The 26,896-nt window shown below is 36.3% G+C and overlaps 6 protein-coding genes across 7 annotated transcripts; 5 read left to right on the top strand and 1 right to left on the bottom strand.

The window, feature by feature from the left end:
* Positions 1 to 913: 913 nt before the first annotated feature.
* LOC105961902 (non-specific lipid-transfer protein A) lies at positions 914 to 1,303 on the top strand. The gene has a single exon (XM_012986163.1). The coding sequence runs from the start codon at positions 914 to 916 to the stop codon at positions 1,301 to 1,303; it is 390 nt and encodes a 129-aa protein (XP_012841617.1).
* A 925-nt stretch (positions 1,304 to 2,228) lies between these two features.
* PHOX2 (Octicosapeptide/Phox/Bem1p (PB1) domain-containing protein / tetratricopeptide repeat (TPR)-containing protein) lies at positions 2,229 to 5,199 on the top strand. Of its 2 annotated transcripts, none has more exons than XM_088822138.1 (2): positions 2,229 to 2,427; positions 2,495 to 5,199. In XM_088822138.1, the coding sequence occupies exon 2, from the start codon at positions 2,622 to 2,624 to the stop codon at positions 4,869 to 4,871; it is 2,250 nt and encodes a 749-aa protein (XP_088678264.1). In that variant the 5' UTR covers positions 2,229 to 2,427; positions 2,495 to 2,621; the 3' UTR covers positions 4,872 to 5,199. The 2 variants fall into 2 exon arrangements, with proteins under 2 accessions (XP_088678264.1, XP_012841962.1); XM_012986508.2 differs by having other exon boundaries at positions 2,254 to 2,427; positions 2,583 to 5,199.
* LOC105962208 (1-aminocyclopropane-1-carboxylate oxidase 3) lies at positions 5,145 to 7,067 on the bottom strand. Its single transcript, XM_012986510.2, has 4 exons — positions 6,777 to 7,067; positions 6,461 to 6,687; positions 6,022 to 6,355; positions 5,145 to 5,561 (listed from the first exon to the last, which is right to left on the bottom strand). Exons 1-4 carry the CDS (start codon positions 6,879 to 6,881, stop codon positions 5,307 to 5,309), a joined length of 921 nt encoding a protein of 306 aa, XP_012841964.1. The 5' UTR covers positions 6,882 to 7,067; the 3' UTR covers positions 5,145 to 5,306.
* Positions 7,068 to 8,853: 1,786 nt separating this feature from the next.
* Positions 8,854 to 10,811, top strand: LOC105962212 (light-induced protein, chloroplastic). The gene is made up of 3 exons (XM_012986513.2): positions 8,854 to 9,432; positions 9,973 to 10,171; positions 10,261 to 10,811. The coding sequence occupies exons 1-3, from the start codon at positions 8,978 to 8,980 to the stop codon at positions 10,573 to 10,575; spliced, it is 969 nt and encodes a 322-aa protein (XP_012841967.2). The 5' UTR covers positions 8,854 to 8,977; the 3' UTR covers positions 10,576 to 10,811.
* Positions 10,812 to 14,557: 3,746 nt separating this feature from the next.
* LOC105962213 (pyrophosphate--fructose 6-phosphate 1-phosphotransferase subunit beta) lies at positions 14,558 to 19,750 on the top strand. The gene is made up of 16 exons (XM_012986514.2): positions 14,558 to 15,101; positions 15,803 to 15,958; positions 16,050 to 16,171; positions 16,496 to 16,549; positions 16,642 to 16,748; positions 16,855 to 16,960; positions 17,319 to 17,382; positions 17,710 to 17,798; positions 18,040 to 18,171; positions 18,280 to 18,450; positions 18,535 to 18,650; positions 18,744 to 18,855; positions 18,949 to 19,033; positions 19,125 to 19,169; positions 19,265 to 19,333; positions 19,433 to 19,750. The coding sequence occupies exons 1-16, from the start codon at positions 14,912 to 14,914 to the stop codon at positions 19,507 to 19,509; spliced, it is 1,695 nt and encodes a 564-aa protein (XP_012841968.2). The 5' UTR covers positions 14,558 to 14,911; the 3' UTR covers positions 19,510 to 19,750.
* Positions 19,751 to 21,987: 2,237 nt separating this feature from the next.
* On the top strand, positions 21,988 to 23,270 carry LOC105961904 (uncharacterized). Its single transcript, XM_012986166.2, has one exon. The coding sequence runs from the start codon at positions 22,166 to 22,168 to the stop codon at positions 23,105 to 23,107; it is 942 nt and encodes a 313-aa protein (XP_012841620.2). The 5' UTR covers positions 21,988 to 22,165; the 3' UTR covers positions 23,108 to 23,270.
* Positions 23,271 to 26,896: the final 3,626 nt, after the last annotated feature.

Here is a 26,896-nt window from a genome sequence, read left to right as displayed (position 1 = left end):
TAAATAATTATTTTTATGGTAAATATTCTTACTCGTTCACATAATTTTAGAGCATACTCTGAAGTATGAGTTTGTACATTATTAATATCTTATCTTATCGATCATATAATGTCATCCGCCGCTATAGTGCAAAATTTGACGATCAACATTGTGATCGAGTTTTTGCGGCTTGTATTATGCGATGTCGTTGTTGGTAAGGAATGCCCCATAAAGAATAACTTAACGGTTGGAGCTAGTGAAAATGTGTCAATTGACTCAAGTTCAAATCATCTTATCAACGATCGCTAGATCGAGTTTGTCAGATATGATTAGCCTAGTATAATTTAACTAACAAGCACTAATTTTGTGTATTTTTCACGAAATGTAAGCTTTTGTTTGGTAAGATTTTGCACGAAACTTAAGAAAAACAAACAATCCTGCTAATTTCGTGGAAAAATCACGAAATTAGCCCTTTAATTTCGTGATTTCTTGCACGAAACGCAATTTTTTTCCGAAAAGTTTCGAATTTCTTCGAAATACTAAAAACGTATAGATTTTCGACGAAATTTGTTAATATACTACTATAAAACATTAGGTTAATGATTTCGAGTTTGAGTTTTAACTTAAATCGTTGTTGAATTGCTCGTTTAATCCGCAGAAATTCGAAAGACCTTGGATAAGGTTTGAGAGGATTTTGAATCTTTTGAAGAAAAGTTACAAATGAAATAAAGTCGCACTGCAAGCCGGTAAAAATTGTTCTATGAATAGCATTTCAGGAAAGAAAATGAGAAATCACTATTTAACCGCTCTTTAAAAATGGCAAAACATAATTAATTCAAATTTAATCGCCCCTCCTTTATAACGCACTATATCAATATGTATAAACATCAGCATTGAACCAAAACTGCGAAACGAGAAGCTCAGAGATCGATCAATGGCGAGGGGTTGGTGGTTGTTCAGGTGTCCGGCGGCGGCGGCGGTGGTAGTTCTGGCGCTGAGCGTCTTCCGGGCGGCGGCGGATGAAGAGATGTTTTGCATTTACGCCCTTTCCGAGTTGATATCCTGCAACGACTACCTGGAGGGGAAGGCTCCCAAGCCGAGCGCCGAGTGCTGCGCCGCCGTGAAATCAGTGGACGAACTGGCGGCGGTGTCGCCGGCGAACCGACACGACTTGTGCGTGTGTTTCCGTGAGCCTGGCGGCGGCGGCGGCGATTCTCTCCCGGATATGAAGTCGCCCAAGGCTCAGCAACTACTCACGCTCTGCCATGCTTCGGAGAAGATCAAATTCGGCCCTAAATTCGATTGCGAACATTTAATCTTCTGATTTGTAGCTTTTTATTACGAATAAAATGATCAGATTTTTCTGGATTTGAAAATTGAAACCGATAAATTCTATGATCACAAAAAAAAAAAAAAAGAATAAATGGGTTTATTTATTGAATCAATGAAGTATCAAAGCCCGAGAGAGCCCAAATCAAGATCAAGATAAAACATTAAAGCCCAAGAGAGCCCAAATTCAGATCAAAATAAAGCCGGAAACAATTGAAAATGGTAATTCATTGTAAACGGGGAGAGAAACATGTCGTGTTGACGGCGGCTGAATGAGCGCTGCAGACGGCGGTTTCGGTGAGCAGAGACATCGGCAAAGACAAGAGTATGATAATCTTGATAGGGTCCACTTCACTTTTTATTGTCACATTGATATCCATTTTTTAAAAGTTGTCAACTTATTTCAATCTGGTTTTTTTCTTATATGCAAACATGATCCATGTGGATCGAACTGAATTTGATCCAAATTACCGGCCCTAGCTAAAATCAAACTTTCAAAAAGTATCTATAATTTTTCTAACCAGATAGTGGTTTTAATGAACCTCCACCCTATGAAATACAACATACAATTTTATGCGATTGGTCTACACATAATAAAACACACATCCATATGTATGTGTATATCTACGATTTAAAATCATATAGTACCAGATGTAGGATCTCGTAAGCGCGGGTAGTGGTCTAATTGTAATTATACTTAAAAAGTCTAAATTTTCTGAATTATGTGTAATTACCCAAAATAAAAAAATGCTTGAATTTGTTCAATAGTAAGTGGGCTACAAATTGACAGCCCAAACTATAATGGGCTAAATAAAATATATGATAACGACGCTATTACATCACATTACAAAGTATATTCGAAATCAACGGTGATGGTCACCACATACTAATCGTGCGGTCCACGTGGCCACGAATTAAACGGTCCCACAATGGATATTCAACCACGGAAAATAATCTGAAATTCCCCCACTTTCATTTTACTGCCTAGGGTTTCCACTCTCAGTTTCACCAACATTTTTTTATTTTTATTTTTATTATCAAAACCCATCTTCTCCAATTCAGCTGCTGGGTATTTCTATTTCACAATCGAATCAAGTAATAGCGTGTTATTGATCCCCAGTAAGTTCTCTCTCTCTCTCCTCTCTCTCCGTTTCGTTTCTGCTTTTTTCCCCAATTTTTTTTTTAGAAAATTTGCAATTTGCAATCGGCGAAGCATAATTCTGTAGTGAATTCCGAGTTTGTTGATTAAAAAGTAAAATTAACAAATTTTGTAGAGTAAAGTTCGAATCTTGGGAACAATTAAGAGATTTTTAATGGGGAAATCTGGGGGTAGGAAAAAGAAGAGTGGCGGTAGCGCCACCGTTAACCCTACCCAAACCCCAGCCACCACCACCGTAGTAGATAACCACTCGTCGCCGGCGCCGCCGCCCCCCGTCGCTAACGGCGGCGTCAATTTGGACTCATCCGCCTTCCTGAAAAGAGCACACGAGCTGAAAGAAGAGGGCAACAAAAGATTCCAGTCCAAAGATTACGTCGGCGCCCTTCAACAGTACGAAATTGCACTAAAAATCACCCCCAAATCCCACCCCGACCGAGCCGTGTTCCACAGCAACAGAGCCGCCTGTTTGATGCAGATGAAGCCCATCGACTACACAGCCGTCATATCCGAGTGCAGTTCGGCCCTAGAGGCCCAGCCGAACTTCGTGCGGGCTCTACTCCGTAGGGCCCGAGCCTACGAAGCCATAGGCAAGTATGATATGGCTTTGCAAGATGTGCAGTCATTGTTGATTTCCAACCCTAACCACACGGATGCTCTAGATCTCGCTGGCAAATTGAGAATGGCTCTCAGCCCCCGCCAAGAAGACCTCCAGAGCCGCCCTTCTCCGGCGGCACTCGGTGCGTCGGCGGTTCGTGGGGCCCCCATTGCTGGCCTCGGGCCGTGCTTGCCTTCCCGTAATGTACCCAAGAAGCCCGTAGCGGGACCCACTTTGCCGCCCAATAAGTCGGAGAAGCTTTATCCAATCCCACCCATTGAAAACGGGGTCGAGACTAAAATCCAGATGCCGAAAGTTGCGTTGAAGCCCTCGAACGGTTCTTCGAGAGCCGTTGCAGTAAATGCCAGCAAGGATGATATCCAGAAGGAACGGGTCCCACTTCCACTTCATGTGCAGCCTGTGATTAGGTACAGACAATTGAAGCTTGTGTACGACCATGACATTAGGCTTGCGCAAATGCCCGTCAATTGCGGTTTGAAAGTGTTGAGAGAGGTGGTTGGTAAGCGTTTTCCGATGTCGAAAGCTGTGCTGATTAAGTACAAGGACAGTGACGGTGACTTGGTGACGATAACTTGTTCTTCTGAACTTAGACTTGCTGAGTCATCGGTCGACAGCCTTATTGAAAAAGAATTAGATAATGATAAAGGTGACTCCTTTGGTATGCTGAGGTTGCATATTGTGGAAGTGAGCCCCGAGCAAGAACCGCCTTTACTCGAAGAGGAGGAAGAAGAGAAGCCAGTTGAAACTGAGGATTCTGCAGTTGAAGAAACTGTGGAGATTGAGAGCACTGAGAAAATCGTTGAGAAGGAGAAAACGGGAATTTCGCAAGAAGACCCCGATTGTAAAGAAGTGGAGATGGATGATTGGTTGTTTGAATTTGCACAGCTTTTCCGTAATCATGTCGGTATTGACCCCGACGCTCATATTGACCTACACGAGCTTGGAATGGAGCTGTGTTCTGAAGCGCTTGAAGAAACTGTGACTAGCGAAGATGCTCAGAATCTTTTCGACAAGGCGGCACTCAAATTTCAGGAGGTGGCGGCACTGGCCTTCTTCAACTGGGGAAACGTACACATGTGTGCTGCTAGAAAGAGGATTCCGATAGACGAATCGGCTGCTAAAGAAATGATGGAGGGGCAGCTTCAAAAGGCTTACGATTGGGTGAGGGAGAAGTACTCGTTAGCAAGGGAGAAGTATGAGGAGGCCCTTTCAATAAAACCGGATTTTTACGAGGGGCTTTTGGCTTTAGGGCAGCAGCAGTTTGAGATGGCGAAGCTTCATTGGTCGTTTGTGCTTGCAAAAAAAGAGGATCTTTCGAAGTGGGACCCGAATGAGACGATTGGTTTATTCGACAGTGCTGAGGAGAAAATGAAAGCCGCGACTGAAATGTGGGAGAAGTTGGAGGAGCAGAGAGGTAAAGAGGCGAAAGATCCGAACTTTAACAAGAAAGATGAGATTTTGAAGAGGAAAAAGAAACAGGGTAGTGAATTATCTGGTGTGGGAAGTCCGGCAGAGATTTCACCTGAGGAAGCGGCGGAGCAGGCGGCGGTTATGAGGTCTCAGATTCACTTGTTTTGGGGGAATATGCTTTTCGAGAGATCCCAAATTGAGTGTAGATTGGGATTGGATGGTTGGAACAAGAATCTTGATATTGCGGTCGAGAGATTTAAGCTCGCCGGAGCTTCGGAGGCGGATATTGCTACGGTTTTGAAGAATCATTGTTCGAATGAAGAAGCTGCAAATGGGCCGGCGGTTATTACTAATGTCGTCGAAAAAGAAGATAACTGAAAAGAGGTATGTGGTGTTTTGTTTCTTTTAAAAATGTTTTGAGTTTTCACCTTTCTTGATTGGGTTTAATTGTTAATGCTTCTAAGTTTGAGTTAGGTGTTCGACAATTTAGAATTTTTTTTATTTTCGTGTCATGTTTCGGGGGAAGAGATTGCGTACGTGCGAACCCTTGCCGGGTTTTTTTTTTTGAAGTGTTTGATACTTAGGAAGATTTTATGTCATTGTCTTTGTAACAACTTGTGGTCTCTCAAGCTGACCTGATTTTTGCAATAATTTAAGAAACTTTGTATGGATTTATTAATTCATTATTAGTGAATTTCTATGATCATATGTCATTTCCTTTCACAAATTTATTTGCTTGAACAGAAATTATTACAGCTCAGTGTAATTTCTTTAACAGTTGTAATGATAAGATTGAGAGCATCTCTATAACAGTTAAGCAGGGGTTTTAAAGGCTTCAAATCTTGGCTCCTTGGCTTCGAACTTGAGACGAGTGTAGAGGTTCATGTAGTCTTCGAACATGAATTTAGGGTACTGGTTTTTATCCTCTTCGTTGTCAATCAAAGCGTGCGCAGGATAGATTAGGGCGTCGTTGCCTGGATTGTAGAATGATGCAATTGACATTCTTGTACCATCAGTTTGTGTTATTACTCTATGCAGAACACTTTTGTACTTCCCATTTGTTATCACCTATAGAGAGGAAGAGCGAGAAAGTTAATCACAATTCGTTAGGGGTCGAATAGGATCGGAATTAAGACCTTTCTGATTAATTTTCGCAAGTGAAAAACTTATTCCAATTGTTTTCCCAAAAAAAAAATGAAAAGGTTAGGAAATTGGAATTATGGAAATTGAAATGAAAAAAAAAACTTGTTCCAAAATCAGAAAAAAATTTGATCGGAATTCGCAGAGTCCAGAAATTTCCAATTTTTAGTAAATTAAAATGTTAAAAGATCAGAGTTTTCGAAAATTAAAACTGGATCGAAAATTTGAATCTCATATATATTCTAATTTCAATAAAAAGAAATATTTTTTTACTTTAAAGAAATAAAAAAGAAAGAATCATCTAAAAATGCTGATTCCAATCCGATCAGTTCGATTTCCACCTCTTACACAATTTTACTAAAGAAATTGTGTAGTATAGTAGTAGTACCTCAAGTTGGTCACCAAGGTTGATGACAATGGAGTGACGCATGGGTGGAACATCGACCCATTCACCGTCTTTAAGTAGCTGAAGCCCGCTAACCTTGTCGTCCTGGAATAGAAGGATTATGCCACCGGCATCCGTGTGGGCCCGCAAGCCCTTGATAAGATCGGGCTTTGGGCATGGTGGATAGTTGCTCACTTTAGTCCCGAAGTTCGGGCCTTTAGAGCCGTAAAATGCCTTCTTGAGATAACCCTTTTCGAGTCCAAGATTCTCACACAACAAATCCAGAAGCTCCTCGGCCAGTTTCTCCAACCGGGCTGCGAATTCCTTCATTACTTTCCTGTTTCGGCAGATATATCGTCATTAATTAAATAATTAATTAATTATCGTAATTTTTGCTAATAAAATATCGGAAAAAAAGGTGGGAGATTATTCGATCAAGAACCTGTATTCATCTTCAAGATCGTGGAATTCGGAGATGTTAGAGAGAGGGAGATGGCGCAGGAAGAAAGTCGTTTCCCAGTCCAAATCTTTTATTTCGGACTCGACATTTTCGAGTCCCGTTTTAGCTACCATTTCCTTAAACCTCTGTTCCATGCATTTCTTGTAGTGATCCTTCGTCAGCTTTTCGACAGTGTCCATAATCTCACGACCGATCCCATGATTCACCAGCTTCACGAAACAGATTAATTAATTAGTTAATTACGTCAGCGAATTAATTAAATTACATTATAAATTTCTGTTTTGTAAGGTTTAATTACCTCAAAGAATCCCCAGTTTTCGCATGCATCGTTTATCATCGCCATTGTTGCTCCCCTTTCTTCTCCGTGGAGCTTCTCCATGTTTATCACTGGAAAACTTGCCATTTTGTATGAGAGAGAGAGAGAGAGAGAGAGAGAGAGAGAGAGAGAGAGAGAGAGAAAGAACCAACGAGAGAGAGAGAGATCTAGAGAGAGAGAGATGTGTGATGAAATATCTGCATATTGGAGGGGAATTTATAGAGTTCAAGAAGGGTCTGATTTGGCGCATATTAATTAAGAGCAAGTAAGCATAATTAATTACAAGTAATTTAAAAAGATTAGTTATAAACAATTATTCTGTGAGATAACAGAATTGTGGCTGCTACTGCTATCAATTAAAAAATCTTTGATCCATATCTAACTTTTACAAGTAAATATTTAATTTTTATAAGATAATATCTCATAATTAAATTTAAGTGTAGTAGGGTGGTGGGGCCTCTACTTAATTAGTGATGAAATCTTGATGCCCCTGTTCTTTGGCCTAGTGATGAAATGGAGGCTGCTAACTTTTTACGTGCACGTGTTGTTCTTGCATATATTTAGAATTCTATGGATATGGTAGATCATTTTATATATCATTTTGAAAGTATTGAGGTTTTTATTTTTTTTATTTTTTTTGGTATTGATATTGAAGTATTTTGATCGACTAATTAAGTGGAGTTGAGCTGGAATGTCAGTTTACGTGGCAAGAAAGGAAAAAGCTGATCAAGTCAGTTGAAAATCTTGAGTAACACTATTATTCGTTTGATACTTTGATTGTGTATTGTTTGAGCTAAATTATTTGGTGAATTCTTCGATTGAATTGATAAACTGTACAACAGATAACATTGATGTCCAAGCTTCGTCCGACTAATTCTGCACAAGACAATTAGACAATGTTCCTCTAATTTATCTGTCATGTAATAGTTTATTACTTCATAAAAAAGAAAATCAAAAGATATTGACATTTGAGTGTCTAAGGTGACTTGGAAAAGTAGATTGGATTTTGGACAAGTATGAAATTTCGTCCCATTTACATTCGTATAGTTTCCCTATAGTCATTAAAAAATGATTAGCACTAAACGTGCTTTAAATTTAATAAATTATATGTTATAGCTTAATCACAACAGTCAATGTGGCTGCTATTGATAAAAGCTTATGTGGATTTAGTGATTAATATATTATTATGGATAATATATAATTAAATGAGCTGAGCCGGTTCGACAAAAACCCGAGTTCGAACTCGAGTCCATATCTTTATCATAGGCTCACGAGCCTTATATATATATATATATATATATATATATATATATATATATATATATATATATATATATATATATATATATATATATATATATATATATATATATATATATATATATATATGTATGTATATGTATTAATTTTTTATTATTAATATAAAAATAAATAATATATAACAATAAGATATATATACATATGTATATATTAAAAAAATTATAGATTAATGTTATATTCTTTAATTTTTATTTTTTTCATATAAATAATTTACAATAAAAACTAAATTTAATATTATGTAAAAATTATAAAAAACAAAAAAACAAAAAAATTAAGATAAGTTGAGCTCGAGCTCAAATAGCTCGGGTGGGCTTGAGCTCAAGCTCGAGCTCGAGCTCATCAAATTTAACTCGAACTCGAAAAAACTGACGAGCTGAGCTCATTTACACCCGCAATTAAATACTTAAAATCTACAAAGAGAAGCCCAACTAGTCAAATACTTATAATATACAAAGAGAAGCCCAATTAAAACATACATCAACTATAGTTATTATTATGGCCCAAACCAATTCAAATGCTCCAGTAAATGTTAGTTCACAAAAGTCATTTAATCCTGACCGTTGATCTCAATCCTAGTGGTCCAATTAATTTTATTTATTTTTAATAAAAAATAAAATCTAGAAAGCACGAATGTTCTAGAAATATCTAATACCAAATTAGATTGGTGAAAAATGGAAGAAAAATCTATGGACCAATCTTAACCTCACATTACACACAAATGCTGTCCATATTATGTAACAACCTCCGTCACCAATACAAGAGCCAATCAAAAGTACAGGGGTAATACCGTCTTTTCATCTGAACTGCTCAAATCATATATAATTTGACATTTTTCTGATTACAGAAAAACCACTTAACAAAAGATGTCTTCAATTGCTTCAACCTCAGCAAAAATGGCGTCAATCGCCTCCATCAGTAAATTACCTTGCAATTCCTTGAAGAATTCGTCTCAGAACTCTAAATCAGCGCCGATTGTTGCCTCGTGTAGCGTTAATCGGGTCAAGTTTCCGGCGCTCTCGACGGCGAATTCGGCGAAGGTGAAGCGTGATTTCTCCGTTCGGTTGGTGAGCGACGATGAGTGGGGTCCTGACAGCGAGCCTTCCTCCGCCGGAGTGGCGGTTCTGGAGGAGAAGCCGTCGGAAATTGATGTATTAAAGAAGCAATTGGTGGATTCGTTTTACGGAACGAACAGGGGATTGAGTGCTTCTAGTGAAACTAGGGCTGAGGTTGTGGAGCTTATCACGCAGCTCGAGGCCAAAAACCCCACTCCTGCTCCGACTGAAGCTTTGCCCCTACTCAACGGAAAATGGATCCTTGCGTAAGTTCAACTCACAGAATGATTATTAATTATTTTTCTTCCTGCAGATTTTTTTCTTCGTAGTGTGTTAAACTAAGAAATTTGAATTTGATTATTGCAATTCTAATTTGTGCGAATTTGTAGAATTTTGTTTTATAATCGTATTATTTCATAGTTTCTGAATCATATTAGGGGATATTTTTGCTTGCTTCGTATTATAATTTATATCTGGAGAACTATGAATCGAGACGAACGAATTAGGGGGTGTAAACGAATCGAGTCAAACGTGTGGTTGTTCTTGTTTGAATTTTTATCAGGCTTTCAAAGTTTTGTTTGAGCTTAGTTTGATGAGCACAGTCTAGTCGAGCTCGAACGAGTTTTGATCAAGCTGAACATGAATCAAGCTCGAGCCGAGTTTTGTAGCTTATGAACCAAAATATTTGCTCAAGCTTGATTTCTTATGTTAAACAAAGAGTGCTCAAATTGAATATCGAGTAATTTGATTTTTGATTTGATTATTGAGTCAGATTTCGTTTTCTTTTGTTTTGATTGGATTTGCAGGTACACAACCTTTGCGGGTTTATTTCCTTTGTTATCAAGGGGTGCAACATTCCCACTAGTGAAACTTGAAGAGATATCTCAAACCATTGACGCAGACAATTTCACTGTCCAAAACTCGGTTCTGTTTTCTGGACCATTAGCAACCACTTCAATTACCACCAACGCCAAATTCGAAGTTCGAAGCCCTAAACGAGTCCAGGTTACAACTACGACTTAATTCTTGAAAGAACTGCATGTTCATATATTGCTCTGTTTTTTTTTTCTGATTCCATTTGTGCTGATATGCAGATCAAGTTTGAAGGTGGTGTAATCGGCACACCCCAGTTGACGGATTCAATTGTATTACCAGAAAATGTCGAGTTTTTAGGACAAAACATTGATCTTTCACCCTTCAAAGGCTTGTTCACCTCCGTACAAGACACAGCTTCCTCTGTGGCCAAGACCATTTCTAGCCAACCGCCATTGAAGTTCTCCATCTCGAACAAAAACGCAGAATCATGGCTGCTGACAACTTACCTCGATGACGAGCTTCGCATTTCCAGAGGAGATGGAGGCGGTATATTTGTCCTCATCAAAGAAGGTAGCCCGCTCTTGACACTCTAAATAATTACCCATCTTTTAATATTATTTTCGGCACTCCTATGCTTGGTTTTCGTGTAATAAAACAGTTATGGGCGATGAACAAGAACCCATATTAGAAACCATAGAGTTATACTTATATCATAGTGTGTGTATACATATATTCGTATATATATAAAGTATGTGAATCTCTCACCTTACAGATGGTTTACTGTTGTGTAATTACTGCTTAATTTTCTTGAAATTTCCCTATTCACTTACTCCTATGATCCCATTTCAAGAAGCTACTGAACTATAAACCTACCTATTGCAGTTTCAAAGTAGCAAGAACACACACACATATACACGCGCGCACACACACACACACACACACACACACACACACACACACACACACATACATTTTGGATACTTCTTCTAGGTGTTATTGCCTGGTGAAATACACCACATAGTTTTTCTTGATCACACACACATACAAGTGACGTGTGTAAAGTACGTATGGATCTGTACACGTGTATCAGTGTATGGTAGGATATAATATGGTGAAATTTATTGGGTGTAGCATAGAATACACCCGTTGAATAAGAATGGTTACCAAAATCAAATGTGTCATTCACAGTACGGAAACAAATCATTACATACATCATAGAATACCTCGAGTATAACCCCACGAAACTCCTCCGAATTCATCTTCAGATAACAATTCAACAGCCGCCTCAAATCCTTCGCCTCGTGAATCATACTATTCCCACAAATCATCTGCTCCATCGACTCTCTAAAGTCCTCTCTAGGGTCGTACGACGACTTCTCCATAGCCACCATCACCACAAACCTGGTACCACCTTCGCGGTTCGATCTCGACCGTCGGATCATATCCTGGACCCTCGCCTCTCTCCTCTCTCTAATCATCTGGTCCAGCCTTTCCTGCACCATCGCATGTGCGATGCTGGAAATATTATTACAGAATCTGTCTGAACTGTTTGTCGAGCTTTCGGGTTCTTCCGAGGAAGAAGAAACACTTAGCCTACAGCCGCAGCAGAGTGCTTTGCACCCTCTGTTTCTGGTACTAATTTGAAGCTTCCTCTGTTTCTTGACTGCCATTTCTTGCCTGGATTTTTGCATCTTTTATTTCTTACAGAGATGGAACAGAGTTTTTTGGGATCTGCCAAAAGAATTGATTTATGGGATTAGGCAGTGGGGTTAGGGTTAATCATGATTATGTCCTGAGATTAAAGTGTGTGGAAAAGTATGGAGTGATTAGGTTAGGAGGATTTGAACTGATATGGAGGGAACATTTTCGTTTGTTTATTTATGTAATGATTGTCATGATCCTACGTAGATCTGGCTTTATTTTTTATTTTTTATTTTTGGGTAAATTACAAACACCCCCTGAGGTATGGTTAAATTACAAAAACACCCCTCTTGTTTGGATAATTACAACCACCCCTCAACTCCTCAAAATTAGTGGAATCTTCGAGATTATAAGGAATATTATTACTTTTGTACCCGTTTTATCCCGTTCGAACTCTAGATTATGAAGCAAGATGATCATAATATGTGTTTTTTAGCTTGTATATATCAGTTTGTGGTGCATCGGAAACTGTATTTTTACCGAAAACGAGTACAAATTAGAGCACATTCCAAGGAATCTAGATGATTGTGTTGAATTTGGCACCATAAGAGTGGAGGTGTAAGAAAAAATCATAGCTGAGGGGTAGATGTAATTATCCAAACAAGAGGGGTTTTTTGTAATTTGACCAAACCTTAAGGGGGTGTTTGTAATTTACCCTTTATTTTTTATTTATTTATTTTTAGCATTTTGCACCCCTGAATTACATGTTTTGGGCACTTTGAATCCTTGAATTATGAAATTGGCGGATTGCACCCTTCAAACACAAATTTTGGTGGCACTTTGGAGGATGTGAAACCTACACGGGTTTAAATTTCAATCTTTTTTCGAGAAGCAGCAAATTCCATTCCCCGACAGTTAGCAATTTATCTTCCGAACTTTTCCGAAATTATAAATATCATATAATTTTTTTTTCGAGATTTCTGATTTTCCAACGATTTTCGAAGATTCCAAAATTGGAACATGTTCTTAAATTCCGAAAATTTCCGAATCGGAATCACAAGTGATTTTTCACTTCCGAAAAAAAAAATCAGAATTTTTTCGAGATGCCCAATTTTGATGTTCGATCTGATCGGTTCGATTTTCAATCCTTCACAAGCATCACTTCATATCCCACGGACCTTAGCAATTCTTGCTGCTTTCGAATTCCCATAAATCGGTAGCTCGGTATTTTCGAACTCTCGCCTCCAATAAAATGATTTTGGGTCCTTCTTACTTTCATTGGTAGGGCATGTATTAGGTGGCTATTAGCTTTTCTATTAGTGGTTCAAGTTTAAAGAACATAATTTTCAAATATTTAAAAGACGTGTATTAAGTACTCCCTAGTTATAAAACAATCAAAAGAAAAATCTTCACAAACAAGCATGTCTAATAACCCTATCCAATCATTTAATAATCAATCATAAATAAAAAAAGATTAAATGTAATGGAGGTATATAGGTACAAAATGATTAGCAGAAGGGCCACACTGGTCTTATGCCTTTTTTAAGGTATTAAACTATAATTAGCTTATTGTAATATGTCACAATAAAACATCTTTTATATTTTTTTTAGGGCACATTACGGCCACACCTCTGAGGTATAGTCAAATTACGAAAAAAACCCTTACATAAAATTTATGTAATTCGGTTATTTTCCGAATCAAATCGTATATTCAGTTTGGTAAACGGCATGAAATGTTGGCGTACCGAAATTCCGGTTCGGTTTTACCGTTTAACATCCCTAAATTTACCTCTGGAGGGGTATTTTAGTAAGATAATACATAGTTGTGGGGGTTGGCTGTAATTACCCAAACAGAAGGAAGGTTTTCGTAATTTGACCATAACTCAGAGGGGTGGCCGTAATTTGTCCTAGTTTTTATTTAAAAAATAAATAAATAAAGATATTGGTGCCTAACTCGTCACTCCCTTGCGACTCAAATTCACGATCACAAGGGTAATGTTTTGGAATGGTTCTGTGAGTTAACTTCTTTGTGACTCGAGTATGTCATTTATTCTTCAAACGTTCGATACATGGGTTACACAGACATCGAACATGTATATAATCTCAAAATCAAAGTTGATGAATCAAATTTTCAATTTAATCAAGTGGAGAGAATCTAATCTTCAAGATTCGGAATGTAGCTTTACAGGATATAAATAATGAGGAAGAAAGATGTAGGTGTTTTATCATGTGATATGTGTATTGGAGCATGCTTAATAATTATAATTCTTTTAACATATGATTGTATTATTTCTTAAGTTAGCAAGTTGTCATGTCATGTGGTACAAATGATGGCAATGGTAAAGCTTTTATGTGGACATTTGATGAATTGTAAGCCTCAAAGATAATGTTGATTTTGCAATTAGTGGAAAAGTAATTAATTATATGTGTTTTTTCGACTACCTCAAACACGTGGAAGCAATCAACTATTTTTTACATTAACGAGTAGACCTCTTCTCTTGCGGGCTCAAATACTTTTCGATTGCTCAATCGACGTTTGAGCAACAGTGAGTGAATATGTCCTCGCGACTATCTCAGACACGTGGTAGTAATCTTCACCAACGTCTACTATTGCAGAGGCTCAAATACGCTTGGATTGCCCAATCGATATTTGAGCAACAACTAGTGGAGCCATCTCCGACTACCTCGAACACGTGGCAGTGACTCTCAACATTATCTACTTTGTTGGTCCCAAAGATTACTGGTTTACCCAATCAATATTTGAGTAGCATCATTTACATGTGGGCTTTTGGCCCATATACGCTGAGTGCAAATAGGGTTAAAATTGGAACCGAATATCTGAATCTTGATTTTGATTCAATTTTTTTTTTTCGAATCGTTTATTTATTTATTTTAATTCTCAAATTTTCCTTGAAAATTACATTTATATTATGTATTTCACAATGCATGTGAATAAATTATTAGAAATTTAAATTTCTCCGATTCCGATTTAATTGAAACATGATTTTTCATTTCAAATTTCCAATATTTTTTCAATGTTTTTCCAAATGAATTATAACAAAAAAATTATTTCGAAAATATTGATTTTCTTTTAAGTGTTAATTTTCTTCCGTAATTTTTAAAAGACATAAACACCCTCAACAAACCCTTTTGGCGGATCTTACGAGAACAACACTCTCAAACAGCTAAAAACAAAAAAATCGACTGCTCCGCCCCGCTTCGTAAGATCTGAGGTTTTGCTCACTCGCTCACTCCGTTAGAATTCTCTCGAAGAACGACAAAATTCCGATGGCACCTCCTGCATTGGTTGCTAACGGTAACGTAGCCGACGTTAAATCCCCGACCGCCGGCCGTTACGCCGCTGTTTACAGCGAAGTGCAGAACAGCCGCCTCGATCATCCCCTCCCCCTCCCCTCCGTCCTCAAAAAACCATTCAAAGTCGTCGACGGTCCACCTAGCTCCGCCGCAGGGAATCCAGGTGCGTGTTAACGGAAAAATTCGTACGCACAATCTATTTTTCACTCTCCCACGCACTCAGCGTGTTTTTTAGGCGAATGTATGATATGTGTGTTTAAATGATTATTTGATGAGTATTTTCAATGATCTGATCGCTTGAATCGCGTAAATCTAGAGATTGTTCATGAATCCTTGCGTGATCTGGAAAACCTAACTCTTTTGGTTGATTAACACGATTTGATGTGTTATTGCTGTTATTTTCTCGTAAATTCAATTGATATCCAGAAAAAAAATGATTTACATTTCATCTTTATATTAGACACATTTTTTTGCTCCTGATATCACCGTGCGTAGGAAGGACGTATAGTCGATTAGTTTCTGCTTCATGCTTGCTCGATTTATTCCGTCTGTCTCAGGGGTATGATTTTTAATTGATTGTGAAAAAATTGGATTTACGGTGTTTAATTGCTTTCCAAAAAGTTTTCCATGTCTATAAAGTACGAAGTAATAGTCTAATACTAGTTAATGTTTATGCATGTGTTGGACACTATTGATATATCTGTCATTATATGCTGCTGAATGCTTTCTATTTGTTTAAGACTAGTTGAAAACTATTCCGCGTGTTTCTAGTCAAATAACTTGACCTAGTATCAAGTTGACAAACACCAATTAAGAGTATTGGGATTATGGATAAACACTCAACAGTGATTTATTAAAATGCAGATGAGATTGCGAAATTGTTTCCTTGCCTCTTTGGACAACCGTCGGCAGCCTTGGTACCAGACAGTAATAACTCGTCTGGACAGGCCTTGAAGATTGGAGTGGTTTTATCTGGAGGCCAAGCCCCAGGAGGGCACAATGTTATTTCTGGAATTTTTGGTGAGGCCATCATTTTTCTTGAAATATTTTGTGCTGATTTTTTTTATTTTTCTGTGAAGTGATTTAATCGAGGCATGGATATGTGTTTTAGATTACTTGCAGGATCGATGCAAAGGCAGCACACTGTATGGATTCAGGGGTGGACCAGCTGGCATAATGAAGGGCAAATATGTGGTGTTGAATTCAGATTTCATCTATCCTTACCGAAACCAGGTAAGTTCAATCGTTGCCTGAGGTTCTCATGAAGTTGTTTTCTAATGTTAGGATTAATTTAGGAGTTTGTCTTAAGTTAGGAATCAATGTGTGAGGTAATTCGTGTCTCTCTTAGACTAGTAGATTTGTGGGTTGTGTCTATCTTGGGAAGAATCTATTCCTTGTTATCTGTCTGTCTGGCTATTCTGGCTTCTTGATAATATACTCTCTGGCTTTTGTGTCTGGCTAATCGGTTTTTTTATTCTAACAAATATTTTAGATATGAAGAGAAACCGAGCAAAATGATTTAATATTATGCAATATGTCTTAATTGTTTACTTGCAGGGAGGGTTTGATATGATTTGCAGTGGAAGAGATAAGATAGAGACTCCAGAACAGGTTACCTAATTATCTCTGTTGGTACTTCGTGATTTACCTAGGTTAAAATCATGGTTAAAAGACTGACAGAAGCTGCACCAATTTCATTGTAGTTTAAGCAAGCTGAAGGCACATCAGTTAAGCTTGATCTAGATGGCCTTGTCGTAATTGGCGGAGATGACTCAAATACGAATGCTTGCCTTCTGGCAGAGAATTTTAGGTTGGTAATCTATTATTTAGTGGGGGATACTATTATCTCAGTGATTTCTCTGTGACTCTATGCTTGATTTTTCTTAATAAATTAATACTATTATAATGTTTTACAGGAGTAGAAAATTGAAAACTAAGGTTATTGGATGTCCGAAGACGATTGATGGTGACCTTAAATGCAAGGAGGTCCCCACAAGTTTTGGGTTTGATACTGCTTGCAAGGTGATACTTATATATGCACTTGCCTGTAGTTTATACTTGTATGAACCTTCTATATATGTTATTGCACCAAATTATTTCTGCAACATGGAACTCTTTCTTTTCTGTATTATATGTTAGTTCCGTTGTTTTTTCTTGATATATCTGTGTTAAATGATGGATGATGTGGGGTTATCAAATAAAGTTTTAGGATTAAGACGCCAAAACATTGACCTAAACGCTTTTCACACAATTTTTTACTGAATCTAAAAGTTTGCTTTCGAGGAGTAGTATACTATCTTGGACTTATACAAAGTGATTCCTTGAAATATTGAATAGTAACATTCACTATTCTGAAGTACAAGTAATTGGCTTTCTGCAGGTATATGCAGAAATGATCGGGAATGTCATGATAGATGCTCGATCAACAGGAAAATACTACCACTGTAAGTAATTGGACATAGAGAGTGGAACTTTTTTGCAACGGTCATTCCCAGAATAGGCTTGAAAATTATATTTAATTTTATCTTTTTTGTGCTTTCATCAACTAAAAAATGGCCATCCTTTCAGTTTTTTTTTTTGTTGGTTCTCAATATATACAGTTCCAAGTTTGTAATCATTTACGTTTTGTTCAAATTAGTTCCCTCTGCTAGAGTCATTTTCTTTTAAATATTTTTTGACTGGGCAGCTCAAAACTTTACAGTTCATGATACTCTTGTGGTGTTATTATATTTAGATGAGTTATGAATTTATATAACATCTCATGCCTGCAGTTGTTCGACTTATGGGACGTGCTGCTTCTCACATTACCTTGGAGTGTGCTTTGCAAACTCATCCAAACATCACTCTTATTGGAGAAGAGGTGCATTTTCCTTTATCCAATTTTTCTTTATCCAATTTTCCTTTTTCCAGACATCTGATTTTCCATTGCACATTGATTTCTGACATATAGAATTTAGTTAAGTATGGTTATGAAATATAACTGCAAAAGTCAGAAGCTAGGTGTCTAAATAAACAACGCAATCATCTAAAATTAAATCGCTTGTGCTAACTAGCTACTTCTCATCTCAATAAACGATTCCAACAAGCTCAATATTTTGCAGGTAGCTGCAAAGAAACAGACCCTTAAAAATGTTACAGACTACATTGCTGATGTAATATGCAAACGTGCGGAACTTGGCTTCAACTATGGTGTTATACTCATACCAGAAGGACTAATAGATTTCATTCCAGAGGTAAATATATTTAGGAAACCTATCAATCACTTCTTGTTTTTTTACCCACTCATATATTTTCATTGTGCTGATTATAATTTATTTATTGGTTTTATATTCCATTTGCAGGTCCAACAGCTTATCGCAGAATTGAATGAAATTTTGGCACATGAAACTGTAGATGAAGCTGGTGCTTGGAAAAAGAAACTCACTACTCCGTCTCATCAGCTTTTTGATCTTCTACCTCCAGCAATCCAGGAGCAATTGATGCTTGAGAGAGATCCACATGGAAATGTTCAGGTATTTACGATTTCCAATGATTTTTTTTCATTAATATATTATATACTCGCATTATGGTGAACTTGTTTGTCTATTTTTTTTCAGGTGGCCAAAATCGAAACTGAAAAAATGCTTATTCAAATGGTCGAAACTGAGTTGGAGGTGAGGAAGAAAGCAGCTGCTTATAAGGGTGATTTCAAAGGCCAACCTCACTTTTTCGGGTACTTCTCGTCTATTGTGGATTAAATATCTTAGACAACCTTTGAGTTAGGGCAATTGAAATCTTAAAATTCAACGTGACATTAAAATCACAGATATGAAGGGAGATGTGGTTTGCCATCTAATTTCGATTCAACGTACTGCTACGCTTTGGGTTATGGTGCTGGAGCATTGCTTCACAGTGGGAGAACCGGATTAATATCCTCTGTATGTGCTGGTTTTCTTTTAATACATTATAAGCATGATATATCTTAGCTTAATTCGAATCAGCTTTTAAAACCCTTTTTTGGTTATTTACAGGTGGCGAACTTGGCTGCCCCGGTGGAAGAATGGACTGTCGGTGGAACTGCACTAACTTCACTAATGGATGTCGAAAGAAGACATGGTTTTTATTCCCACCTTATTTTCGAATATTATTTCTAATTCACGTAATTTCAAATGTCTAAACTCCATTGGAAACTATATTTATGTTACAGGTAAATTCAAGCCAGTGATAAAGAAGGCAATGGTTGAACTAGATGGTAAGAATTTTTTATTTTTATTTTTGTTCTTATTTTTTTTTAACTATGTACTATATCATACTTAACTACTTTATGTATTTCGATGATTATTACAGGCGCCCCATTCAAGAAATTCGTGTCGTTAAGGGAAGAGTGGGCTCTTAAAAACCGATATATTAATCCTGGTAAGCTTATTTATTTATTTATTTTTCCTTTTCTCATCTCAAATTTACTGGTCGACTCTGATTGTTTTTTGTTCCGTTTTTTTCTTCCCGTAATTACAGGTCCCATTCAATTTGTTGGCCCAGCATCGGATACGCTTAGCCACACCTTACTGCTGGAAATCGGATCCCAAGTATAAGTGTGAGTACACACATTGCTTATTCTTTTTGGCAATATCACAGTAACCGTTTTTACCCTTTTCGTCATTTTAAAGACAATTCTCCCGTTTTATTCTCCTTCTGCTTGTTCTTGTCCGAGGATTAGTCTAAGTTAATGTTATCGTTTCCAGTACTATGATTAGGATTAATAATACATCGAAGTACAGTCCCGTTATGAAACGATTTCTTGCAAATTCATAAACCAAAGGTTTGATTTTCAAACTATATTGTTCTTTCTTTGCACGTGTCTTAGATGATGCACGATTATTTTCACATGTGCCAAAATATATTCCATTTGGAACCACATAAAAATGTGGATAGAATCAATCGGAGAATCCGGTCCCGAAATCTTGCCATACTAATTCGGAAAAATCCTAGATACACCGACCTTATTAATACTCCTTTCTTAATTTATTGTCGTTTTTTAGTTTTGCGCAAGTATTAAAAATCTCAATAAATGGATCTTAACTTCAGGAAAAACACATTAAAAAGACGAAAATAACCTTGATTGTTTAGTGATGGAGTTGAATTAACAAGGTTAAAAATAGGAAAAAAAAATCATTTAATGTAGTATTGGAAATTGAAAGTACGGATAAATTATGAATGAAAGTAGATGATGAAATTAAGTCCCATTAAAAAGAAAAACCTTGTGGAATCATTAAAGCACTTAACAAATTGGTTGATAATTACACTTGTAATTGAATGCGTATCAGGCAAAGTTTAAGTATATAACCATATCTCCATAAATAAAAGCCTGACCTATGTCACGCCACTGCAAGAGAATTTAATGAATAGCGAAACTCATGATTTTTTCATCTAACTATAATAATATTCTGAGATAAGGTTGCATTCATCGGACTGGTAATAATAAATAATTGAGATAATATTTAATAATAATAAATAATAATTTAAAAGTAATATTCACATGGTGCAGTTACACTATTTGCATGTGAAGAGAGGAACACTTCACAATTGGATGTTCATAACAATAATTTGGTAGGTATGCATCACATCACAACAACCGAAAGAAAACAGTTTTGGGTTATTATCTTTTAAATTATAAATTTGTTTTTTGCGATTTACGATTTAATGTACGAGAAAGGAGACAAATAAGATAAAGAAATTAATCAAATCTTGTATAACTCTTCAAACAAAAATAAATAAATAACAATTATAATTAATCAGGTCTGTGAGATCACTAGCGGAACTATGATTTTAAGCTTGCAGGGGCCGAATGCATTAAAAAAATTATGAGAGGGGGGCGATAATGCTAATTATATATGATTTTTTTTAGACCCTTACATAAATATAGGAATTCGAGAACTTTTGAGAGGCCATGGCTCCCTCTGGCTCTATGTTGGCTACATCACTGTATGAGATGTTATATCCGGTGAAAAACAACGGATGATTTTGCACAATAAATCTCTATAAATAATCATCCAGTAAGCAATTACGCACATACAATTGTGCAGAACTATCCAATGAAATATATTTCATCGGATGTAGCATCTACAAAAACATCCGAATACATTATTAAGAACAAGGACCACTAGAATTGGGCGTTGTTGAATCCAAATGGCACGTGGCAGTTGCTGTCAGGAAAGGCCCAGACTGGGATGTTTGGGCCATTGGGCCCGAAATGCATTAACTGTTTTTTCGCTTGGAAACGAATTTATTTATTAGCAAATTTGAGTTTTAGCCAACGAACAAATAGTATTAAACAAATATCACTCTCAAATATTACTCCAATTTAATTCTGTCTGTTTTGATTCTCTCTAAAGAGATTAGCATTACTCCTATTAGATGAATTTTCAGTGTAAATTACAACCAATCCTTGAGGTAAAATTAATTTACAAAAAAACTCCTCATATTTTTTTAATTACATCCATTCCCTTGCAATTGTAAATTTCTTACATTGACACTCTTTTGTAGAGGGGTGAATGTAAGATATTTACAAACTATATGAGGCTAGATGTAATTTCCCAAAAGTAAGGGGATTTTTTTGTAGTTATAGTTTATCTCTTTGAGTTATTTCTGATAAACTTTAAATAATATTATTAAAAATAATAGACTAAATAACACTTAATCCCCATGTAGTTTGATGTTTATGCACATGATCCCCTTGTACTTTCAATATAAGCACATGACTCCCTGTAATTTGAATTATGTGCATATGACCTCTTTGTACTTTTAATATAAGCACATAACCATCTCCCGTTGTGTTTCATTTCGGTAAATAATCATGCTCATTTGGAAGAGAAATTTTTGAAAGTATAAGAGATATATGCTCATATTGAAATACAAGGGGGGTCATATGCTATATTTTAAAAGTATAAGAGGTTATCTGCACAAAGTTCAAACCACAAGGAGGTAAAGTGCAATTTACAAAAAAAATATTTAAAGTATGAGTCTCTCAACCAACCTTATTAAGAGGTCCCTATCACTATCTTTATTACTCAATGCTCATTCCTCTCTCTCTCTCTTAACTTCAATAGATGTAGGGTCTCTTTCTCTCTCAAAAACTCCAACCCCAATTATATTATATTATATATTTTTTTCCATTATTAAAAATAAAAATAAAAATAAAAACTGATATATTGAGTTGGAAAAGAAGAAAGAGAAATAATTAATTAATTAATGGAAGAAGCAGAGGTCCTTCCTCGAATTCTATCACCATGCACCAGTGGAAGAAGAGTAAGCGTCGATGCAAACTCGCCGGAGTTCGAGTTCTGGATGGTCGGAAACCCTTCTTTTCCTCAGCCTAATCTCCTCTCCGCCGACGTGCTCTTCTCCGGCGGTTTCCTCCTACCCCTCCATCTCCTCCAACTCCAACAACCCTCTAGTATTCACGACCCTCCACCGCCGGCGCCGCCGCAGGACCTTGAAACGCCGGCGCCGGAAATGGGACCATCGTCAACCGTTGACTGCACGTTGACTCCGTCGAAACGGTGGAGGTATATTTTCAAGAAGAGTGATAAATTAAAAGGGTTGGAGTACTCAGATGATCATCCAATTACTAAAGAGAAGAAGCGAGATCATCAGAAGAAGAACGGCGGCGGCGCGAGTAATCTGGTGAGTGCGGCGGCGGAGCTGAACATAAACATATGGCCTTTCTCGAGGAGCAGATCCGCCGGGAACGGCGGAACTCGGCCGCGGCCTGCGGCCGCGGTGGCGGCTGCTCGGAAAGTGTGCAGCGCGCCGTGCTCCCGGAGCAACTCCACCGGCGAGTCCAAGTTCAGGAAGTGGCCGCCTAATAGCCCTAGCAGAGCAGGTGTTCACCTGGGAAGGAGCAGCCCTGTTTGGAAGGTCCGCCGCGGCAGCGGCGGCGCTGCCGGAGGTGGTAATGAGGGTCGCCGGAAACCACCGGCACCGAAGGCTAGAGTACTGAGTTTGAACGTTCCCATGTGTATTGGCTACCGCCACCATTTGAGCTGTACAAGCGATGAGAATAGCGCAGTAAGTGTCGCCGCCGCCGGCGGCGGAGGTGAAAGTGAGATCGGGGGCATCGTCTCCGGTGAAGGGGTACGTAGAAGTAATTTATTTAACATAAAGAGCCTATTTACCAAGAAGGTCTATTAAATTATTAATCATCATCAGGTAATTAATTAATTGCATTTAATTTTTACCGTGCGTAATAATTTACTTATAAACAGTAATTCAACAAATTCAACCCTCATAGTATTTGTAAAATGTAATTAATTTGTTTCTTTATTGACTTTTTATATACTGTTAATTAATTAAAGCTAGCTTTATTATTTCTTATCATATATTATTAATTAATTATTTATTTAAAATAAATCAGTATGGATAGTTGTGTTTTTATATATATGTAAAATTGCATGTAATAAGCAAATATTGTGTTGACTTGATATAATAATATATAGTTAATAATGGGATTGATTGGTAGTGGCATAAAAGTGTGAAGTTTGACAAAAATCAAATATGACACACCTCACATGACTTAGGCCTAACCATGTCGTGCACTCTGCTTTTTCATTTATTATTTATTTACTTATTGTATTTTTTTTTTATTCATTTCACTAATAATAAATATATGTATATTAATTTCACTAACCGTGCGTCCGTTAAATCACAGTACACTAACCAATAAGCATGTGTGACAAGCTCAATCTAGCAACAATTTCATAAATTACGACATATGATGTTGCTCTCAAGAGTGATATGATTGATGAAATAAGAAGAAAACAATTTTTTAATTGTTCGAGTTCGATTTTTTCTGCCGACATTTTTCAGGTCGAGTCAATATATCATGGTTTACCAAATACAGTTTACGCTTCGTGTGATTTGTAGATTGTTGCGGAAAGTAAAAATTTTTGTAGCGAACATACGTGGTTGCGTGTTTCGTTCGTAAAATAAATAAATAAATAATAATGATAATAATCTAGAGACTATAATATGGTAATAAAATAATGGGCTTTTTGGGGTTTATTGGGCCAGGAAAAGGCCATATGGGCTTTTAGTTATCAAATTGTTTAATTTGCAAAATAGTAATTATGTACATGAGGCCCATACACTGTCATGCTCATTGCACCCATCCTCTTTTTTTTTTTTTTTTTTTTTTTTTTTTTAATATAATTTTTTATTGTCAATTGTAAAATACATTATTCATTTGATATATTAATTTTTATACTAAATACTTCTATAAACTCACAATACGATTGAAGTTAGTTGCTGGTGGCAATTTCTTAGTATATAACCAAGTTTACTTGTACTCTTGAGAATCAAGTTCAATTCTGTATAAATATTCAATTTAAACGAATCGCTATCAAGAACAGTTCACCGAAATCGAAGCAAAAAAGAAAACTCTAATGCTGCATAAACCCTAGTATGAGAAATTTAATCTGAAATTTAACGAATCAACTGCAATAGAACACACGAAATATTCATGATTTATGTGTTACTAAAGGGAGAAATTTTATTTCTTTGAAATTAATTTTGTTTTATTTTATCTACCTCATTAGATATAATTAAGTCACACTATTTTTCCTTCCAATCAATTCTCTAATTAGTTTTCCCTTTCCTAAGCCAAATATTGATATTTAATTAAAAGTCAAATCCTAGTGAATAACAAAAAAAAAAAAGTCAAACCCTAGTACTAGTGGTAGTGGTAGTGCATGTGTATGCACGAGCCACCCAGGAATTTTGGTTGCCATTTCTCACTTTGTATCTCTCTCTATATATAGGGCATATATACATACATTGCCTCACAATATTCATGCTACAATAGAAAAAAATGAAATAAAATAAAAATAAAAATAAAATGGAATAATTGGATAGTGAGGCATCCAACAAGGGCAAACAGTTGTTCACCATTCAAAGTGGCATGAATTAGATGAGGAAAAAAGCAATATGTTGTCGGCCAAAAGTTATACTCTCAATTGTAGCTATCTTCAAGATTTCATTTTTTTTATTTAATTAGATAAAATTACGGCCACCCCCGAAAGTAAGGTAAAATTACAAAAGAACCCTTCATGTTTGAGTAATTACTACCGCCCCTCAACTATGAATCTTCCTGTACGTCCACCACTACGTTATCAAACTTAGTGGATTCTTCTTCAGTTTGTACCCGTTTTACCTAATTTGGTCTTCACATTTTGAAACAAGATGATCATAACTTGTAAATATCAGATTGTGGTGCGTCAAAAACTGAATTTTTGCACAAAATGAGTAGAAGCTAGACAACATTCAACATAATGTACAAAATCATATTGAATTTGACACCATAATGATGGACGTGTAAGAAACTATTCATAGTCGGCGGATAGTTGTAACTACCAAAACAAGAGGGATTTTTTCGTAATTTCACCTGACCTAAAAAAATTCTTACAAAAGGGTTCCTCAATTTATATGATAGTGATAGGATCCGACCGAGAATATGGGGTTTGAAAAAAACAACATGGTAAAAAGGGAAGAAGCACATTGGCTAGTGGGAGAGTAGAGTATGTTTTAGGAGTCTTGTCTTGTGAAAAAGAAAGAAAGAAGAATACTATGGTCTTTTTTCATGTCATGGGATAAATATATAACTTGTACCATTGCATTTTATAAAGTCATAAAATTTTCTTTTATTTTGCAAACTCATCCCATCAATAGCCCAACATAGACTAGTACTACATTATTATTTGATGAAATTGGCATTTTTTTTTCATAAAAAAGAAAATAAAATCATCATAGCTTTAGATTTCCTTTTTTTTTTTCCCCTCCAACATAATATAGGATAAAATTACAATCACCTTCCCCAGGTAATGACTATTTACGAAAAACCTCTCATTTTTTAGTAATTAAATCCAGTCCCCCATAGTTTTTAAATTTCTTGCATTCACCCTCTACAAAAGCGTGTTAGTGTAAGAAATCTACAAGGTATAAGAGGGTGGATGTAATTATGGGAAAATGAGGGGGTTTCATAAATAAAAGTTACCTCAAGGACATAGCACAAATTTCTACTCATTTACTATATCGAACACGTGGCAGTGACTTACGGTATTCATTCGTGTGTCTCTCTCGGTTTCGATTCTGAATGCTTGTTATAATACATTGTATTGTACTTTGGCAAGACTTTATCTTAACAAACTAATTTATTAATCTCAAAAAGGCCCCCAAATTGTTTAGTAATAATAATTTTAGGGGGGTTGGGGTTTGATGTGGAATAAACTCGTTAAACATAATTATGAAAAGGGAAATGAACCCACTTTATGACAGCACGAACGGTTGACACATAAAAGGGGAACTAATTAAGTGGGGTTAATTAAATTATTTAATTAAAAGTGTAACAAGATATATTAATTATCATGTTTTAAAACTTGGCTGCTTATGATTGGAGGGAGGCCCTCCATAAAAGCAAATATTCCACCAGAATAATTTATTAATAAATCTCTTATATATACTCAATCTGTTCCATAATGACTGTCTTTTTTTTTTAAATATTTTTGTTTCATATTTTCTGTCACTTTACAAATGCATTTTTTCATGTTTTAACCTTATTAATTCAACTATAAGTATTAACTCTCTCTTATCACATTATTAAATAATTAAGGTTAGTTTTATCATTTATAATGTAAGGTCAATTTACTAATTCCCTTCCCCTAAAAAAATTCAAATTATGAAAAAAATCATATATGTTTGGATAATTACAAGCTACCCATTAATTATAATATTTCTTGCACGTTCACTTTCATGCTGTTAAATTCAACATGATTTTATACATTCCGTGAAATGTTTTCTAGTTTGTATTCGTTTTTTGTGCAAAATGCAGTTTATGATGCACACAATATGATATTTCAAAATATGGAGTTCAAATGGGGTAAAATATGTACAAACTGAAAAATATTTCACAGAGTCTAGAAGATAGCA

The sequence above is a fragment of the Erythranthe guttata genome, chromosome 8 (assembly GCF_056151865.1).
Source record: "Erythranthe guttata isolate IM_541 chromosome 8, IM_541, whole genome shotgun sequence".
Taxonomy (NCBI): Eukaryota; Viridiplantae; Streptophyta; class Magnoliopsida; order Lamiales; family Phrymaceae; genus Erythranthe; species Erythranthe guttata.
The sequence above is the reverse complement of the archived record's forward strand: the minus strand, read 5'-3'. Positions and strand labels throughout refer to the sequence as shown.

What these genes read in the sequence shown, in the direction of transcription:
- LOC105962212 (XM_012986513.2), top strand. Translation starts at nt 8,978, where the DNA reads ATGTCTTCAATTGCTTCAACCTCAGCAAAAATGGCGTCAATCGCCTCC. An exon ending in AACGGAAAATGGATCCTTGC is followed by an intron (nt 9,433 to 9,972) that starts GTAAGTTCAACT and finishes TTGGATTTGCAG; the next exon opens with GTACACAACCTTTGCGGGTT. An exon ending in GAAGCCCTAAACGAGTCCAG is followed by an intron (nt 10,172 to 10,260) that starts GTTACAACTACG and finishes GCTGATATGCAG; the next exon opens with ATCAAGTTTGAAGGTGGTGT.
- LOC105961902 (XM_012986163.1), top strand. Translation starts at nt 914, where the DNA reads ATGGCGAGGGGTTGGTGGTTGTTCAGGTGTCCGGCGGCGGCGGCGGTG.
- LOC105961904 (XM_012986166.2), top strand. Translation starts at nt 22,166, where the DNA reads ATGGAAGAAGCAGAGGTCCTTCCTCGAATTCTATCACCATGCACCAGT.
- PHOX2 (XM_088822138.1), top strand. Translation starts at nt 2,622, where the DNA reads ATGGGGAAATCTGGGGGTAGGAAAAAGAAGAGTGGCGGTAGCGCCACC.
- LOC105962208 (XM_012986510.2), bottom strand. Translation starts at nt 6,881, where the DNA reads ATGGCAAGTTTTCCAGTGATAAACATGGAGAAGCTCCACGGAGAAGAA. An exon ending in AAAACTGGGGATTCTTTGAG is followed by an intron (nt 6,688 to 6,776) that starts GTAATTAAACCT and finishes TGTTTCGTGAAG; the next exon opens with CTGGTGAATCATGGGATCGG. An exon ending in ACCTTGGTGACCAACTTGAG is followed by an intron (nt 5,562 to 6,021) that starts GTACTACTACTA and finishes TCCTCTCTATAG; the next exon opens with GTGATAACAAATGGGAAGTA.
- LOC105962213 (XM_012986514.2), top strand. Translation starts at nt 14,912, where the DNA reads ATGGCACCTCCTGCATTGGTTGCTAACGGTAACGTAGCCGACGTTAAA. An exon ending in TCACTCTTATTGGAGAAGAG is followed by an intron (nt 17,799 to 18,039) that starts GTGCATTTTCCT and finishes AATATTTTGCAG; the next exon opens with GTAGCTGCAAAGAAACAGAC. An exon ending in TAATAGATTTCATTCCAGAG is followed by an intron (nt 18,172 to 18,279) that starts GTAAATATATTT and finishes TTCCATTTGCAG; the next exon opens with GTCCAACAGCTTATCGCAGA.